The sequence below is a fragment of the Cherax quadricarinatus genome, chromosome 19 (assembly GCF_038502225.1).
Source record: "Cherax quadricarinatus isolate ZL_2023a chromosome 19, ASM3850222v1, whole genome shotgun sequence".
NCBI lineage: Eukaryota > Metazoa > Arthropoda > Malacostraca > Decapoda > Parastacidae > Cherax > Cherax quadricarinatus.
Genome location: NC_091310.1, coordinates 41,280,294 through 41,298,353, shown reverse-complemented (window position 1 = coordinate 41,298,353; position 18,060 = coordinate 41,280,294). Strand labels below are relative to the sequence as shown.

Here is an 18,060-nt window from a genome sequence, read left to right as displayed (position 1 = left end):
GGGGAGGAGGAGTATGGAAGAAGTGAATGTTTTCAGATACTTGGGAGTTGACGTGTCGGCGGATGGATTTATGAAGGATGAGGTTAATCATAGAATTGATGAGGGAAAAAAGGTGAGTGGTGTGTTGAGGTATATGTGGAGTCAAAAAACGTTATCTATGGAGGCAAAGAAGGGAATGTATGAAAGTATAGTAGTACCAACACTCTTATATGGGTGTGAAGCTTGGGTGGTAAATGCAGCAGCGATGAGACGGTTGGAGGCAGTGGAGATGTCCTGTTTAAGGGCAATGTGTGGTGTAAATATTATGCAGAAAATTCGGAGTGTGGAAATTACCTGCAGTTTACCTGGAGAGAGTTTCGGGGGTCAACGCCCCCGCGGCCCGGTCTGTGACCAGGCCTCCTGGTGGATCAGCGCCTGATCAACCAGGCTGTTGCTGCTGGCTGCACGCAAACCAACGTACGAGCCACAGCCCGGCTGATCAGGAACTGACTTTAGGAAAAGGTTTGGAGTTAATAAAAGTATTAGTCAGAGGGCAGAAGAGGGGTTGTTGAGGTGGTTGGGTCATTTAGAGAGAATGGATCAAAGTAGAATGACATGGAAAGCATATAAATCTATAGGGGAAGGAAGGAGGGGTAGGGGTCGTCCTTGAAAGGGTTGGAGAGAGGGGGTAAAGGAGGTTTTGTGGAAAAGGGGCTTGGACTTCCAGCAAGCGTGCGTGAGCGTGTTAGATATTAGTGAATGGAGATGAATGGTACTTGGGACCTGACGATCTGTTGGAGTGTGAGCAGGGTAATATTTAGTGAAGGGATTCAGGGAAACCGGTTGTATTTTCATATAGTCGGACTTGAGTCCTGGAAATGGGAAGTACAATGCCTGCACTTTAAAGGAGGGGTTTGGGATATTGGCAGTTTGGAGGGATATGTTGTGTATCTTTATATGTATATGCTTCTAAACTGTTGTATTCTGAGCACCTCTGCAAAAACAGTGATAATGTGTGAGTGTGGTGAAAGTGTTGAATGATGATGAAAGTATTTTCTTTTTGGGGATTTTCTTTCTTTTTTGGGTCACCCTGCCTCGGTGGGAGACGGCCGACTTGTTGAAAAAAAAAATAAATAAACAAATTATTGAAGATGGGACACTATGATCATAGCTCTGCTCCTATGGCTACAAATAGGTAATTACAAACAGGTAACAACATACCTCATGACTGTGATTCTCTTGCTTGGCATGCCTGGGTTAGATTTTTTGTAAGGTACAGTGGGGAGATAGACATCATAGTGAACCATCAAATGTGATTCCTGAGGCAGCTTCTTTATGTCTGTGCTTATATCTTGATTTTCATCAATGATGCTGCATGCAGACAACAGTGACTCTGTAAAAATTCTATATAATGTAATAAAATACACAACAGCAAAATTTACAAGTACATTACATATAGTACCACAGTCTGTGCTTGTTGTTTCCTTCCATTTTCATAAAGCATTTTCTTGTTTCTTATTCATACACCACCACTTGTATTTTCACATATATAAGAAAATACAATCAGGGAGAAGTAGATTAAAATATTTAATTAAGAAAGTAATTTAAGACAATAAAATGGTATTAGATTATATATATATGATCAAAACCAGAGATGGGGTACTAAAATATTCCATGCAAAACAAGATAAAGAACAAATACAAAAGGAAAGATGTACTCCATACAGCAGAAGCCATGCACAACAACATGTATCAAGAAGAATGGGTAGAGACGATGCAGACTGGTGGATTATTTGAATTATTTTATCTGTGCAATTCTGGCAAGACATATGGAATGTGTGATAGTCAATGTGATTTCCTTTCGGTCCTTTTGCATTGGTGAAAAATGGCTCATATAGGAGTAGCAAACAATTTAGGAAATGGAAGACTGGATATCAAATTGGAAGGAGGGAGTATGGGGGAAGTTAATGTGTTCAGATATTTGGGAGTGGACTTGTTGGCAGACAGGTCTATGAAAGATTGAAAAATAAGGTGAACCATAAAACTGATGAAAGAAAAAGGTGGATGGCGCACTGAGGAATCTGTGGAGACAAAACAACGTCATTCCTGGAGGCCAAAATGGAAATGTATTAGAGTCTAGTGGTACCAACACACTTAGAGGGATACATTAGCACTAATATGAGTATTAGAATCAGCATGAGCACTAGCATTAGCATGAGCACTAGCATTAGCACCAGCATTAGCATTAGAATGAGTACTAGCATTAGCATGAGCACTAGCATTAGCATGAGCACTAGCATTAGCCTGAACACTAGCATTAGCACCAGCACTAGCATTAGTACAGTAGGAAAAAACAGTGCTATAGTATCTACAATGTGGAATGCAAATTTAACATACAAAGAAAACTAAGTACATATTAAGAGCATAAAATAATTTACAAGGGATAGCAGGAAATGTAAAAAAAAAAAGTTATTACTTGTAGAGGTGGTCTTAGCAGGTTTGATGAGTGGAGTGGTATGACCATTCCAAAGTATGCGGCAAGGCCCATTAGCTAACAGTTTCTCCGCAGACATTTCACTCACAATTTTCTTATATTCTTTCCAGGAGTGCACCTTGGTGTGCAACTGCAAGAGATAATATAGGTATTACAGCTTATAAATTGGTCCAGAGGACAAAGATTCTTTCATCTGTTTACAGTATCTGACCTGGTGACTAATAAATGGACAGACAAGCATAACCTCATATGACCCTGTATATTATGGCAGGAGAATAAACAAAACTACTATATTTTATGGTTTGTGTAATTCTAATCCAAACTGAGGAAGTAATTGGTTTTCTTACACATACTGTACAATTTTTTTTTTTAACATGTCGGCCATTTTCCACTGAGGCAAGGTGACCCAAAAAGAAAAAAAAAAAAAGAAAGAAAAAACTTTTATCATCATTCAACACTTTCACCATCACTCATACATAATCACTGTCTTTGCCAAGGCACTCAGATATGACAGCTTAGACATCCCTCCAAACTGACAATATCCCAAACCCCTCCCTGAATCCCTTCACAAAATATTATCCTGCTCGCACTCCAACAGCCTGTCAGGTCCCAAAAACCATTCATCTCCATTCACTCCTATCCAACACGTTCATGCACGCTTGCTGGAAGTCCAAGCCCCTTGCCTACAAAATCTCCTTTACCCCCTCCACCCAACCTTTTCAGGGATGACCCCTACCCCACCTTCCTTTCCCTACAGATTTATACACTCTCCAAGTCATTCTACTTTGGTCCATTCTCTCTAAATGACCAAACCAATTCAACTTTCCCTCTTCAGCCCTCTGACTAATACTTTTAGTAACTCCACACCTCTTCCTAATTTCCACACTATGAATTCTCTGCATAATATTTACACCACACACATTGCCCTTAGACATGACATCACTGCCTCCAGCCGCCTCCTCACTGCAGCATTTACAATCCATGCTTCACACCCATATAAGTGTGTTGGCACCATTATACTCTCGTACATTTCCTTCTTTCCCTTCATGTATAACGTGTTTTGTCTCCACAGATACCTCAACGGACCACTCACCTTTTTTCCTTCATCAATTCTATGGTTACTGGTTAACCTCATCCTTCATAAACCCATCCATGACAAGTCAACTCCCAAATAAGACAGAATGTAGAATTGCGGATGAGCAAGGAGGCTTCAGAGTGGGTAGGGGATGAGTAGATCAAGTGTTTACATTGAAGTATATATTTTTTTTTTTTTTCAACAAGTCGGCCGTCTCCCACCGAGGCAGGGTGACCCAAAAAAGAAAGAAAATCCCCAAAAAGAAAATACTTTCATCATCATTCAACACTTTCACCACACTTGCACATTATCACTGTTTTTGCAGAGGTGCTCAGAATAAAAGCAAAAATTTTATTTTTGCTTACTTCTTACTGGTGTATATTTGTTATGTTTTTGTTTATACTGCCAATATTAATGACAACACATGTACAGTATGTATTTAAGGAATTTCATTTGTACAAACCTTTATGAACAACACAAACTTTATGCATATTAATTTATCAGGTTATATAAAGTACAGTACTATACTTATCTAATTATGTCACCCAACCTATGGTTAAGTATCAAATACAGGAAAAAAATCATAAAAAGGATACTAACTTAATTTTTAATTATATGATTATTGGCCCAGTAACTAAAGGTGGTTGTGATGTCTATAACATTTATCATTATATTCATGGAGATGCAATAAACCTGTAAGGGTCAAACTGCACTTGGGGAATAGGGAATAATGTTTGATCCAATAAAGGAAAGATACCTCTAATTTCTTGACCCAAGAGCCCTTCACCAGCATCAAGGCACCTCCAACATAGAGAAAATAAAATTCATCCAATAGTCAACTTACCCTAACCATGTAGCTTGGATAGAGGGGCACTTCATTTTTCTTCCACCTGCGTCTCCTGGTTTTCCATTCTGGAGTTTTGGTATAATCAATGACACATTCATTGGGACCATTATAGCCTTTTTCATTAGAACCAACATGGTAGAAAGCATCCTGACAACCTGACTGCACATTTCTATGGCATACATTCCCCTGGCAATCATCATAGCAAGATGGACATGCCCTCCAATTATCACTTTGTTGCCACTGTTGTTCTCTTCTTTCATAGTGGCCAAATTTTTGACTTTCCCTTCCATAATCTCTATCATGCCTATTCATTATACCCTTATCTTCACTGTTATCCCACTGCCCCTCTCTTTCATAATTATCATTATTCCTAATCTTTTTATTTTTCCAGCTCTCTCTCTCCCACTGTGATCTGAAATTGTCACAATCTTGTTGCCAATTCCTTGAGTGTGATACATTATCATGGGGTTGCCAGGAATGCATATTAGGTTTTTTCCATCTTTCCTCACCCCAATTTCTTTTTCTTTTCCAATTATTAAATTTTTTTTCAGAGTTGTTTTGCCATCTGTGTGGGGTATCATCATACAAGCTATAATAATTGAGACCTTCTAAATTAATTTCATATAGCTCTTTGTGTGGAATGCTGTTTGCAGGAAGTAATTCTTTTTGCTCAACATGAACAATTTTAACTTTTTCCCTAAACATAGTTGGTAACATATCTAATAATTCCCTGCGTTTCTTCTCATATGGACTGAATTCCTCTTCATGTTTGTGTTTTTCTTTATCCTCAAAACTTCTTTTCTTCCTGCCAGATGTTAGTTTTTCTGTATCAGATAAATTCACAACTTCATTCTTCTCTAACCTGCAAGAATTTTCTGCAGTTTTTCCCAGGGTTGCATAAAATACTTTCATAGCATCATCCAGAAACTCTTCTTTTGTTCCATCTAGCTTTACATTCTTCTGATTATTATTTGAACTCTCTTTAACTTTCAAATTCAATTTTGGTCCCTTTTTACTAAGCTGATGTTTATCTAATCTGATTTGTTTTTCATAGCCTGAAAAGTACAAAAATATATTAACAAAACTTAACTCAAATTAACATTTACTGCACTGAATCAGTAATATCTATCTATCTACATCCAAAACATTATCTTCCACTTCAGTGTAGAATGACTAGTGAAGTCTCACTTATATAATTTACAGTGCAGGAAGGCTCCACTTATACAACAGGTTAGGTTCTGGACTACTGGTCTACAGTGAAAATTAATGTAAAGTAAAACATGGCTTTTTTTTTACTGATAACATGTTTACACTATCATATATTAAGTGAACAATACAGCTAAGGCTATGAAATGCATATACAGTACACACATTATTTACCTTAAAACATTTTCATTCTTAGCTTGTAGCGAGTGGTGAATATATTTACTGAAGAAAGTCTGAATAAAGGAAAAATGGGTATAATTGAAAACTGCTGCATTAGAGAAATGCTGTAAAATGAAGAGCTGCAAAGTGGGGCCCTCCTGTATACAATTTTTCTGGTATTACACTATTAAGGGTGAAATTTCTCCTGGATTTATTTCTATCCTTACACAACACCATACACTCCTTAAGATTGATACCATTTTTTTTGCAATATATTTTCTCACCTATTCTGAAAATTATTTTCTGTATATTCTTCCTATCAACACTACATAAATCACTGTCTTGGCTAGAGGTGTGTCAAAGTATTGATACCAGTGGGTACTGATTCGTTTTGATGGTATCAGCATCAGTCTAAATTTCAGTATCAGGGGGTGTCGGCAAAATTCTGGTATCATCCCATGCCTGCTCTCGACATATTCAAACCATCTATGTGCTATATCTATGACTTTCTTCTGCAAATCTGGTGGATGTGTTTTGTTCATCATAAAACTCTTAACATCCTTATTCCTTAGTTCCCCCTCCCCTGCATCTTTCTTGTTATTCAAAATACTTAAGTCCTAGAAATCATCATTATAGACTGCATTTTTAATCTAGATATTTGTGACACAGCTGGATTTTGGTGTTGAGCCATTGGGGATAATGTTATACAATGGAAACTAGCTTACATGACATGAGTCAAAGTGTTAAATATTGAAAATAAAAAATTGCAAAACTATCATATAATGTAAATAAATGAGAAAACAAAAATACCAATATGCACATTTACACAGATGTTGCCAACATGTGATCATTTTAGCCAGCTTCAATACACTATAAAACTGCAAGTTTTTGTCCTATTAATTTTGTTTTTATAGTTCTACTGCATTTAGAAAAAGTATGCATTTTCAAAATGTAAGAAAAATTAATTAGTTTTCAAAATTTTGCCACACATAAGGAGAAATAAAATGTCACTTGCCACACAAGCAGTTAAACAAGTTATACCCATTATAAGAATACTTACGTGAAAATACAAGATGGGTCTGATGACGAACCACTTTGCAACCACAGCGTGAAAGATGAGCATATACATAGTACTGATCTAAATGGTGAGGATCTTGCAGCATAATCATTTGAGCTTGTTGTACGCTCAATGGAATACCTCCAAATTGCACCTCCAACTCACCCTGGTGATTTTAAATATTGTGTATTCAATCCTTCCTTGCAATACACAGTGAACAATTTAGAAGAAAAACTATTCTGAATTTTAAATGAATGTATATGAGAACAGAAATAAGCGCAAAATGCATCAGACTTCAAACAGTTAATAATTTCAAGGGTCAAAAAACTAATCTGCCTAGAGATTGACAGCATAAACTAAATTCAAGTCAATAATTCTGTAATAAATTTTACTGTAGATCCTGCCATGAGCATTATTTTGAGCTGTCTTGCAACAAATAAAAATGTTAATTTATTTTGTGAGATACTGTTTCTAATCCTCTGACCCGGTTATTCAATTAAAAGTTGAACTATTTTTTTTTATCATTAAGGGGAATATTTGACTTTAATTCACATCCCTCTAAAAATGTTCTTCACTGAAGAATATGAATTTCTGTGCAAAGGTGAAAATATGAATCTTATGATGCAGTCAGTGGGCTAATACAGAATTAACCCACATTTATTTTGTGGACACATATCAGTCCCAGAGTCATTATTTTAAACTAAACATGAGGTAAGAGTTTTCCTTTTCTCATCATGCACCTCATGGAGCAGGATTTTTTTTTTTATACTGTGCACACTCACCACAGAGACCCATTTTCTCATATCTAGGCCAAAATTTACCACTCTCAGCTTATGTATCCATGTGACGGACAGTGAAAAGGTTTTACAATAAGTGTAGCAACATACCCTAGTCTTGTTTTAACCTTAATCTAGAAATGATTACTAATTTCAAAGATAATTTTATTTTGCTGTAGCTAAAATTAACTATTTACAAACCATTCACTTTAAATGCAAACATTATTTTGTTTAATGTAAAGCCATTTCTCGAACTGAAAATTACAAAAACTTTTTTGTTTGATATTCTCTTATTCTTGATCTGCAAAGCAATAGAAATTTTCAAACTCATGTTCAATGCAGAGTTATGTTCTCTCTCACCATTCCATCAGAAATCTTACTTTCCACATTTTAGTAGCTAATATGCCTAATATTATTATTTTCACCCCTCACATACCCATCACCTCTCTTCCTGCTACTGCTCACCACAAGAGCGATATCAAGTGATTTACTTCCTGACCTATTCCTAATACAGTATCTTTTATTTCTTCTAGAGTTATATTTTCGCTTTTTGCTTTTATTTAATCTGCTCTGTCATTTCCTATGGTACCTATATTTTGTAAAAAATAAGTTACGAAACTGACAATTACTCTCACAGCTCACTCCTGAAAAGGCGAGCACCGTGCAAAGAAGTGATCAATAAACTTACTGTATCGATGAGATACAATGCTTCCTCAGGATACAGGCACTTGCCTATATCAGTCTCTGCTCCCATGTACTGCCAAAATTTGCCAGTTTCATGAGCAACTCGAACCATTCTTGACTCTGCCAACCATTCCCCAATGGCCAACTGGTCTCTGTCATATAAGAGAGTTTCATTAGTGATTTAAGTGATTTAAAAAAATACATCTTAAACAAGACTTTGAATTATTGTACATTAATATTTTCCTCCTCAAATCCAAACACTCAGGTACAGATTAAAAAACAATATTAATTCTGTATTGTACTTCTAAAAACTTTGAAGACTGACCCCAATGAATATAAGTCAGCGTGCTTGGCTTTGTTAAGTTATCCTATGTTAAATCTGCATTCTGTATTGAAAAGAACAAAAAGGCACAATATTGTGACTGGAACGAAACACAAATAACCTGCACATAGGAGAGAGCAGCTTATCATGATGTAAGCTTTGTAAATGGTCCAAGTTAGACCGAAATGTTGTTGTAAGTCTCTCTCTCCTATGTGCAGGTTATTTGTGTACATTCTGTATTACTGTCCCCTCAAGGGAGGTTCCTCGACACTGGTGAGGGACTCTTGATCTAGGGAATTGGATCCATGCTCCAATTCCCTGCACTGAGCCCGAATACTTTCCATCACCCTGCCTCTCTCACAGCTGCTGTATAATCCCTCTTGGTTTAGAGCTCCCCCATGATAATAATACTAATACTAATAACAATAATCTGTATTAATGTACATACTATGTATACATACAACATCACTGTAACCTCAGATCCATTGTACAGTACAAATTTATACTACAGTTGTCTAAATAAAAACTTACCATAATATTTATGAGGTTTACAGTACAAAACTTTGCCTAAAGTATCTTCATGCTGAATCCTAAACTGATATACTAATGTGCATAGCATCCCCTCCCCCCCAAAAAAGAAAAAGACTAAATTTTCAGAAAATTGGCTAAAGCATAAAACTTCCTAGAGTTTCACTTTCAAAATGAGATCCACCACATAATGTGGTTGGCAGGAAAGTGTGAAGTAAACTTAGTGAAATTCAGCTTATTGGTACTGTATATATTATTTCTCCATCCAGAAGGAAGGCCTAACAGTGTTATACAAATGAGTTTGTAAATGGTCCAAGTTGGACCGAAATGTTGTCATAAGCTCCTCTCTCTTATGTGCGGGTTATTTGTGTATTGTTCCAGTTACGGTATCTTGTCTTTTTTTTTTTTGTTATTTATACAAAATGATTCTCTAAACAGCCACTAAGTTACACAGCACAATTACAATATGTACATTTGTTTTATGAAAGTATGAAGGTGATGCAAACTTTAGTCAATACAGACATTTTCAAGATTTCTTCTGAAAACAAAAGCCAGAAATTAATAGTAATACAATAAGTAAAACTTACAAGTGTTAAAACCATGTTGAGTACTATACTTTGTCCCCAGTGAGGATGCCAATACAGTACTAATTTATTTCCCAGATTTCAGTTAACCCTTTCCTATGTAATTCATCAACATCTCATTAGTTTCAAAAAAAAAAAAAAAATCGAGTGTTCAAATAAGCTCTGGCACCACTCATTTTGTAAGGTTTTTCACATCTTCACTTATATTTCCTTAAAAATTTATGCATACTATACTATAGGGTGTGTCATTAAAGCAAACAGCTTATTAAATCTGAATGATAAGAGTTTTATTATCCATGATCCTGACAAAGACAATACTTGATAAACAGTAAACCCTTCATTTAACAGATTTTGGAAATATGGAACAAAATCTGCTGGGTCAACAGATTTGGAAATACTAATGGAAAAAGTCCTTTGGTTACAGAATTATTTATTATTGTTACACTCACTGCAAAACAATCTTTCCTTTATCCATCACAAGTGCCATTACTAGCTACCTGATACCCCCAACTAGTCTATTCTGTTAAATTCAAAAAATCCATTAACTCAACAGAATGCAGCAATAATGGCCAATTCTAACTGAACGGACAATGTCCGTTAAATCCAAAATTAATTTACCATGGGCCATAACAATAAAGGACAATTTTGAATTTAACCCTTTCAGTGTCGAGACCCCTGATCCTTAACTCACTGTGTCAAAAAAAAAAAATATGAAATTCAAGATAATCTTTTCCCAATGGTAATGACACCAAAGGTACGAAATTTGATGGAAAACTTACAAAATTACACTCTCACAAAGTTAGCAATCTCGGTGATATTTACGCACTGGTGATTTTGCCCAATTTGAGCCCTATTTTCAGCCAATTCCATTGTTCCAGTCGACTAAAATCATAGCTATTTCGCTAGAACTCCATTTGTTCTATCGATTGAGTACAAGATGCAATTTCAAAATAGTGTCCAGAATAAACAAGGCAGACATTCCTGGCATTAAAATAACATTTTCTCTGTTCATTAGTCATGGCTCCAAGCCCCTCTTATATTACTCTTGCTTTCCATTTTGAATTTTTATTCTCACAAACAACAGAAGATTTACTGTTATGCAGACTACTGCATTATTATAATAATTGTATGTATAAATAATGTCAACCCATTCATGACTGTATTAGACTGACCAGTTAGACATGTATTAGACAGTGACATCACTTATTTACTCTTGAACATCGGCAAAAATAAAAAATTTCCGCTACTTTGAGCTCAGTTTCAAGGTACTTTTCATCATGAAACCAATCAAAATCATCTCCATTTCCATAATATATTTTCCAATCTATCAAATGAGACCAAGAAAGTAAGAATACAACCATAAATACCATACGAAAAACACCACAAAGGCGCTGTTTTAACCCTTTCAGGGTCCAGAGGCCAAATTTCAAAGTGCGCACCAGGGTCCAAGAATTTTCCAAAAAAATTTTTGTTATTTTTTCTTATGAAATGGTAGAGAATCTTATTCTGAAGGTAATAAAACAAAAAGTACGAAATTTGATGGAAAATTGCTGAAATTATCCTCTCGCGAATTTTGATGTGTAAGTGATATTAACGAACCGGCGATTTTGCCGACTTTGACTCCCATTTTAGGCCAATTACATTATTCCAGTCGACCAAATTCTTAGCTATTTCACTAGTATTACTTCTATTCTATCGATTGAGCACAAGAAATTGCCAAGTCAACTGTTTCAACTACAAAATAAAGTGATCAGAAGTTGGTAATTTGGCCAATTTAACACAAAGTTCAAAATATTCCAATTTCAAAATAGGGTACAGAATAAACAATGTAGGTATTCCTGGCACTAAACTAACATTTCCTCTGTTCATTAGTTACGTTTTGAGGCTTTACAAATGAATTCCATTTTTATTTTTTATTAACATAATGAATTTTTATTCAAACCAAAAAACAGAAGATTTACTGTTATGCAATATTGTAATAATTGCATAAATATCATCACCACATTTGTGAATGTATATTAGACCCAAGTGTGAGGTCGTTTGTTTACTCTTGAACATTGGCAAAAAATTTTAACATTTCCGCTACTTTGAGCTCAGTTTCAAGCCATTTCCATTGCTAAAACCAATAAAAATCATCTCTATTTCTGTAATATGTCTTCCATTCTATCAAATGAGACCAAGAAATCGCAAATACAACTATAAAAAACATACGAAAAAACACAGTCTTAGTTTTTTTCTCATTATGTGAGAGTAGTAGTGACTATACTTTATATGACCAAAATACTCTAGCTATATACTTATCCAAGCTTCCCACCACTACAGATATCAGTACTAGAACTCAACACATAACTCAGGATATAAATAACCATAATTTAAACCTAGAAGATGATTGATCACGTTGACCCTGATCTAAACCTCCATAATCTGACACCCAATCAAAACCTATTGGAAAGTAACTGCCTTTATTACACAGCATCACAAGCCAGCACTATCCTAAACAATGCTAAAAGCCTATCAGTACTTAACTACAACATCAGGTCCTTAAGCAAACACTATGATGACCTCCTGGCACTCCTTGAATCACTAAAGACACCCTTCTCCTGCATTATTCTTACTGAGACCTGGCTTAAGCAGGACACAATAGATATCTACCCTCTACCAGGATACACAGCAATTCACAACTGCAGACCAAACCAAGTTGGGGGTGGTATTGCAATCTATTACTCTAACCAATTATCTTGTATTAGCACCACTTGCTTTAGTGATGAATATGGGGAATACATTTTTGCTAATTTTACTGTAAAAAACCTTAAGACACCTATAACAATCGGTGCCATTTACCGGATACCTCACACAAACATCCCAAATTTCAGTGAGAAATTAAAGTCACTAATAACAAACAGACAAATGAATAAGCACCACCTTCTCTTAGCTGGAGACTTCAACATCAACCTTGGCTTACTAGATGATCAGCCTGTAACTGATTTCATCAACAATATGAACAACACACTTCTCATACCAACAATAACTAAACCAACCAGGCTCACTGAGACAAGTGCAACCATAATAGACCACATATGGACCAATATACTAGCCCCCCTTAAATCAGGGATAATCACAGATAGCACTACAGACCACTACCCTACCTTCCTCCTGACAAACATTAATAAACCACCACTTGAATACAACAAAGTCTCATTTAGACTCCATGACGAGGCCTCAATAAGGAAGTTCACAACTGACCTAGAGATTGTTGACTGGCCTACAGAATTCTCCAAGGCCAATGGTATTGATGACTGGACAGACATTTTTCTTAACAAATTACTTAGACTATACAACAAACATTGTCCTATAAAAACGAAACAGATTACAAACAAACGGCTTGGTTGCCCATGGCTAACCAGCACCATTCTGAAATCCATTGACAAGAAACACCAATATGAAAAGCAATATAGACAGGGCTTAATACACAAAGATATTCTTAAACACTATTCATCAGTTCTCACCAAAGTAATAAAGAAAGCCAAACAACTATACTACTCCAGTAGATTCACAGACACTAGAGGAGATATAAAAAAGACCTGGAAAACACTCTCTCAGAGTCTAGGGACCCACAAACTGAAAAAAAACAAGAATATTGTCCTAACTAAACCTAATGAAACACCACTACATCCCACTGACACAGCTAACAAGATAAACGACTTCTTCTCAACCATAGGATCTAATCTCGCCAATAAAATCCCACATACTAATGCCCATGCCGGGGACTACCTAGATGGGAATTTCCCAAATTCCTTCTATCTTGCACCAACTGAGCCCTCGGAAGTCACCGAGATTATAAAGTCACTTAAAAACAACTCAGGAAATCTGTCTAATGTCCCACCATTACTGTACAAGCGAGCGGCCCATATCCTTTCGCATGCTATTTCATTACTTTTTAACAAGTCACTAGAAACTAGCACCTTCCCAAAACTACTCAAGATGGCAAGGGTTACACCAATACATAAAGGTGGTGACCCTACAGACTTAAGCAACTATAGGCCAACATCAAACTTACCATTGCTATCCAAAATCTTTGAGAAACTCGTGCACAGGAGACTATATTCATTTATAACAGCACAAAACATACTCAACCCCTGCCAATTTGGATTTAGGAAAAATAAAAGCACTAATGATGCAATCATAAAAATGCTAGATCGCTTTACACAGCATTGGAAAATAAGGAATATCCACTAGGAATTTTTATTGACCTAAGAAAAGCTTTTGACACAGTAGACCACGACATCCTACTCCACAAACTTGACCATTACGGTATAAGAGGCCATGCGCTTGCTTATTTCAAATCTTACCTTACTAATAGGTATCAGTATGTTACCATTAAAGACACAGCATCAACAACACAGCCACTTGATACTGGAGTTCCGCAGGGAAGTGTCCTTGGTCCCCTGCTCTTTCTCATATACATCAATGATCTTCCAAACGTATCCCAACACCTGAAACCCATTCTCTTTGCTGACGACACGACTTATGTCATCTCTCACCCTAATCTTGCCACCCTCAACACCATTGTTAACGAGGAGCTGATCAAAATATCGACTTGGATGACAGCCAATAAACTTACGCTTAACACTGACAAAACCTACTATATTATGTTTGGTAGCAGAGCAGGAGATGCACAAATTAACATTAAGATCGACAACACTCTAATTACCAGACATAATGAGGGCAAATTCCTAGGCCTATACCTTGACAACAACCTGAATTTCAGCACTCATATCCAACACATAACCAAAAAAGTATCCAAAACAGTTGGGATCCTCTCCAAGATACGATACTACGTGCCGCAAAATGCCCTTCTCACACTATACCACTCACTTATTTATCCATACCTCACCTATGCTATTTGTGCTTGGGGATCAACTGCAGCAACACACCTAAAGCCAATAATAACCCAACAAAAAGCTGCAGTAAGAATAATCACTAAATCCCATCCCTGGCAACACCCCCCCCCACTCTTCATAGATCTAAACTTACTCCCTGTTCAGTACATCCACACTTACTACTGTGCAATCTACATCTACAGGTCCTTAAACTCCAATATCAACCTTGACCTAAAACGCTTTCTTGATAGTTGTGACAGAACCCACAGGCATAACACCAGACACAAACATCTCTACGACATTCCCCATGTCCGACTAAACCTTTACAAAAATTCAATGTATGTCAAAGGCCCTAAAATCTGGAACACCCTACCTGAGAACTCTAGAACTGCAGACACATTCATCACCTTCAAAACTACCATTAGAAAACATCTTATCTCCCTGATAAACCCCATCAACTAACTCAGACCGGGCCGCGGGGGCGTTGACCCCCGGAACTCTCTCCAGGTAAACTCCAGGTAACCACCTGGTGGTTCACACTTACACTCACTACTCACCCATTTGACCATAAACAGAAATATTAATCTCAATCTTAAAATAATGAATCCTATGATACTCCAATACTGAAACTATGTACTGTGCCAAAACAAAAGCATTCACATTGCTAAACTCACAAACTAATATTTAGTCACTTAGCCATAATACCAACTTACCTCATAATTTGTAATATTTTAAAATAATGAATTAAATTAAGTCTGCCCGAAATGCCTAGCCATGCTAGGCGTTCTAGTGGTACACTCTGTAATCATTATTTAATTACATGTAAACCACACAACAACCAAATTCTGTAAATTCAACATTGTAATCTTTATAGAGAATTGAATTGAGTGCTGCAGGATTTGTTTTATGTGCTGCACACATACCACATAGATGTATTCCCTCATATCTAGGCCCAAATTTACCACTCACAGCTTATCAGAGTGAGCTGAGCTCATGGTGTATTATTATTATTATAATCAAAGGGGAAGCGCTAAACCCGGAGGATTATACAGCGCCTGGGGGGGGGGATGTGGAAGGCATTCAGGCTTAATTTGGGGAACTGGAGCACAGATCCAATTCCCTAAATCAAGAGCCCCTCACCAACTTCAAGGAACCTTCTTTGAGGGGAGCTCATGGTGTAGATCTACGGTTTGGACCCTGAACGAAAAGCCGTAGATCTACGGCACGGACCCTGAAAGGGTTAAACCAAAAACATTATCGGAGTTTTTTTTCTCATTATGCACTGTGTGCTGCAGGATTTTTTTTTATACTGCGCACACTGACCATGTAGACCCATTCTTTCATATGTAGGCCTAACAGCTTTCTTCCACCTGGAATTTTGGTGTAGTATTATGGGACCAACACTGAAAGGGTTAACCCTTTCACTGTCCAGACCCATGAAATTAATATTGCTCTCAGTGTCCACTTTAAAAAAAATCTTCTGAAATAGTAGAGAATATTTTTCTGATGTAAAACTTATGGAATTATGAAGACAAAGCTAGCAGTCCGGATGCAATTTACACATTGGCAATTTCACCTACTTTGAGTCCTATTTTAAGGCAATTCCTTACTCCATTCAACCAAATTCTTAGCAATTTCATTTGCATACCTTCTGTTCTATCAACTGAGCTCCTCTACACAGTACATTTTTCATAAATGCAACTGAAAATGCAAATCCAATACTGAATAGTGTCTAGAAAAGTCTTCATAGTATATATGCTATTCAACTGTCAATGAGCAAGCATATGAACAACATAAAAATAAAAGTTTATTCAGTAATAAATCATTATTTTTCTCCGCTAAGGTAAATAAATTAGCATTTCGCTTTAGTATTATAAATACTGTACATTGTGCAGCACTGTATATATTTAACTCTTTCAGAGTTTCTGATGTACTAGTACGGCTTACACACCAGGGTTATTGACGTACTAGTACGCCTAAATTCTAGTGCCTTCAAATCTAGCGAGAGAAAGTTGGTAGGCTTACATATGAAAGAATGAGTCTATGTGGTAAGTGTGCACAGTATAAAAAAAAATCCTGCAGCACACAGTGCATAATGAGAAAAAAAAAAACTCTGACCATGTTTTTGGTTTAAAACAGCGACTTTGCACTGTATTTTCGTATGGTATTTGTGGTTGTATTCTAGTTTTTCTGGTCTCATTTTATAGAATGGAAGACATATTACAGAAACTGAGATGATTTGATTGGTTTCACAATGAAAAGTACCTTGAAATTGAGCTCAAAGTAGCAAAAATGTTTGATTTTTGCCAAGTTCAAAAGTAAACAAATCATGCCACGCGTCCAATACACATCAACTGGTGAGTCTAATATTCTTTCACAAGTGCACTGATACTATTTAAACCATTTCTACACTAATGCATAACAGTAAATCTTCTATTTTTTGTGAGAATAAATATTCAAAGTAGAAAGCAAAAGAAATGTAAGAGGGGCCTGGGGACGTGACTAATGAACAGAGGAAATGTTATTTTAGTGCCAGGAATGTCTGTCCTGTTTATTGTGGACCCTATTTGGAAATTGGCATCTTTTGAAATTTGTGTGAAATTAGCAAAATTGCTAATTTCTGACCACTTTATTGGATTGTTGAAATCAATAAATGGGTGGTTTCTTGTACTCATTTGATAGAAAAAATGGAGTTCTAGCGAAATAAATATGATTTTTGTCGACTAGTACACAGGAATTGGCCAAAAATAGGACTCAAAGTGGGCAGAATCGCCGATGCGTAAACATCGGTGAGACCGCTAACTTCGCGAGAGCATAATTCTGTAAGTGTTCCATCAAATTTCATACTTTTGGTGTCATTATGACCGGGAAACGATTCTCTATCTCCTCATGAGAAAAAATATTTTATTTTTTCTGAAAAATTTTCGACCCTGAGAACAAGTTTAGGAGAGGGCCTCTCGACCCTGAAAGGGTTAATATGCAACAGATATTATATCACCTGTCTATACATTATAGTATTCATTTCTTACATTATTTATAGTAAAATGTATGATAACATAAAAAAAAAATGCAGGGTCTTGGTGATGTGATACATTTCACACTGGGTGCCAGGTGGCAGCAGCTCAAGTGCAACATACAATGTACAGACATTTTGCAGTAAACTGCTGATTTGCAACTTATGTCATTAAAGTCAAAAAAGTTTCTAAATACATGTACTGTACCTAAGATAATGAAGCATTTTTCCACAAGTAAACTAAGGCTAAATCAACTCAGTAAAATAGAATATCATACAGTCTTTACCTTCTGGTAAACTTTGGTTCTGCCAGTAACTTGTGATGTTCAGAAAGTCGAGATGCAGCCTGATTATTTTCAAACTCTGAACCACTGGCTTCTGTCAGCTTCTCTCCCATCACAGGCAAGGTCTGATCACGACTCCGTGCACTGAGTAATTCCTTACCACTGAAAGATAT

General features: G+C 36.4%; 1 protein-coding gene across 1 annotated transcript in view; it reads right to left on the bottom strand.

Annotated features, from left to right (window-relative positions):
* Tsen54 (tRNA splicing endonuclease subunit 54) overlaps positions 1-18,060 on the bottom strand; it is a 48,768-nt gene that overhangs the window by 24,809 nt on the left and 5,899 nt on the right. Inside the window, exons 2-7 of the mRNA XM_053776111.2 lie at positions 17,891-18,049; positions 8,281-8,428; positions 6,820-6,982; positions 4,392-5,449; positions 2,455-2,602; positions 1,201-1,372 (exon numbers count right to left, since the gene is read on the bottom strand). Coding sequence (XP_053632086.2) covers positions 1,201-1,372; positions 2,455-2,602; positions 4,392-5,449; positions 6,820-6,982; positions 8,281-8,428; positions 17,891-18,049 — 1,848 coding nt within the window. The remainder of the gene's footprint in view (positions 1-1,200; positions 1,373-2,454; positions 2,603-4,391; positions 5,450-6,819; positions 6,983-8,280; positions 8,429-17,890; positions 18,050-18,060) is intronic.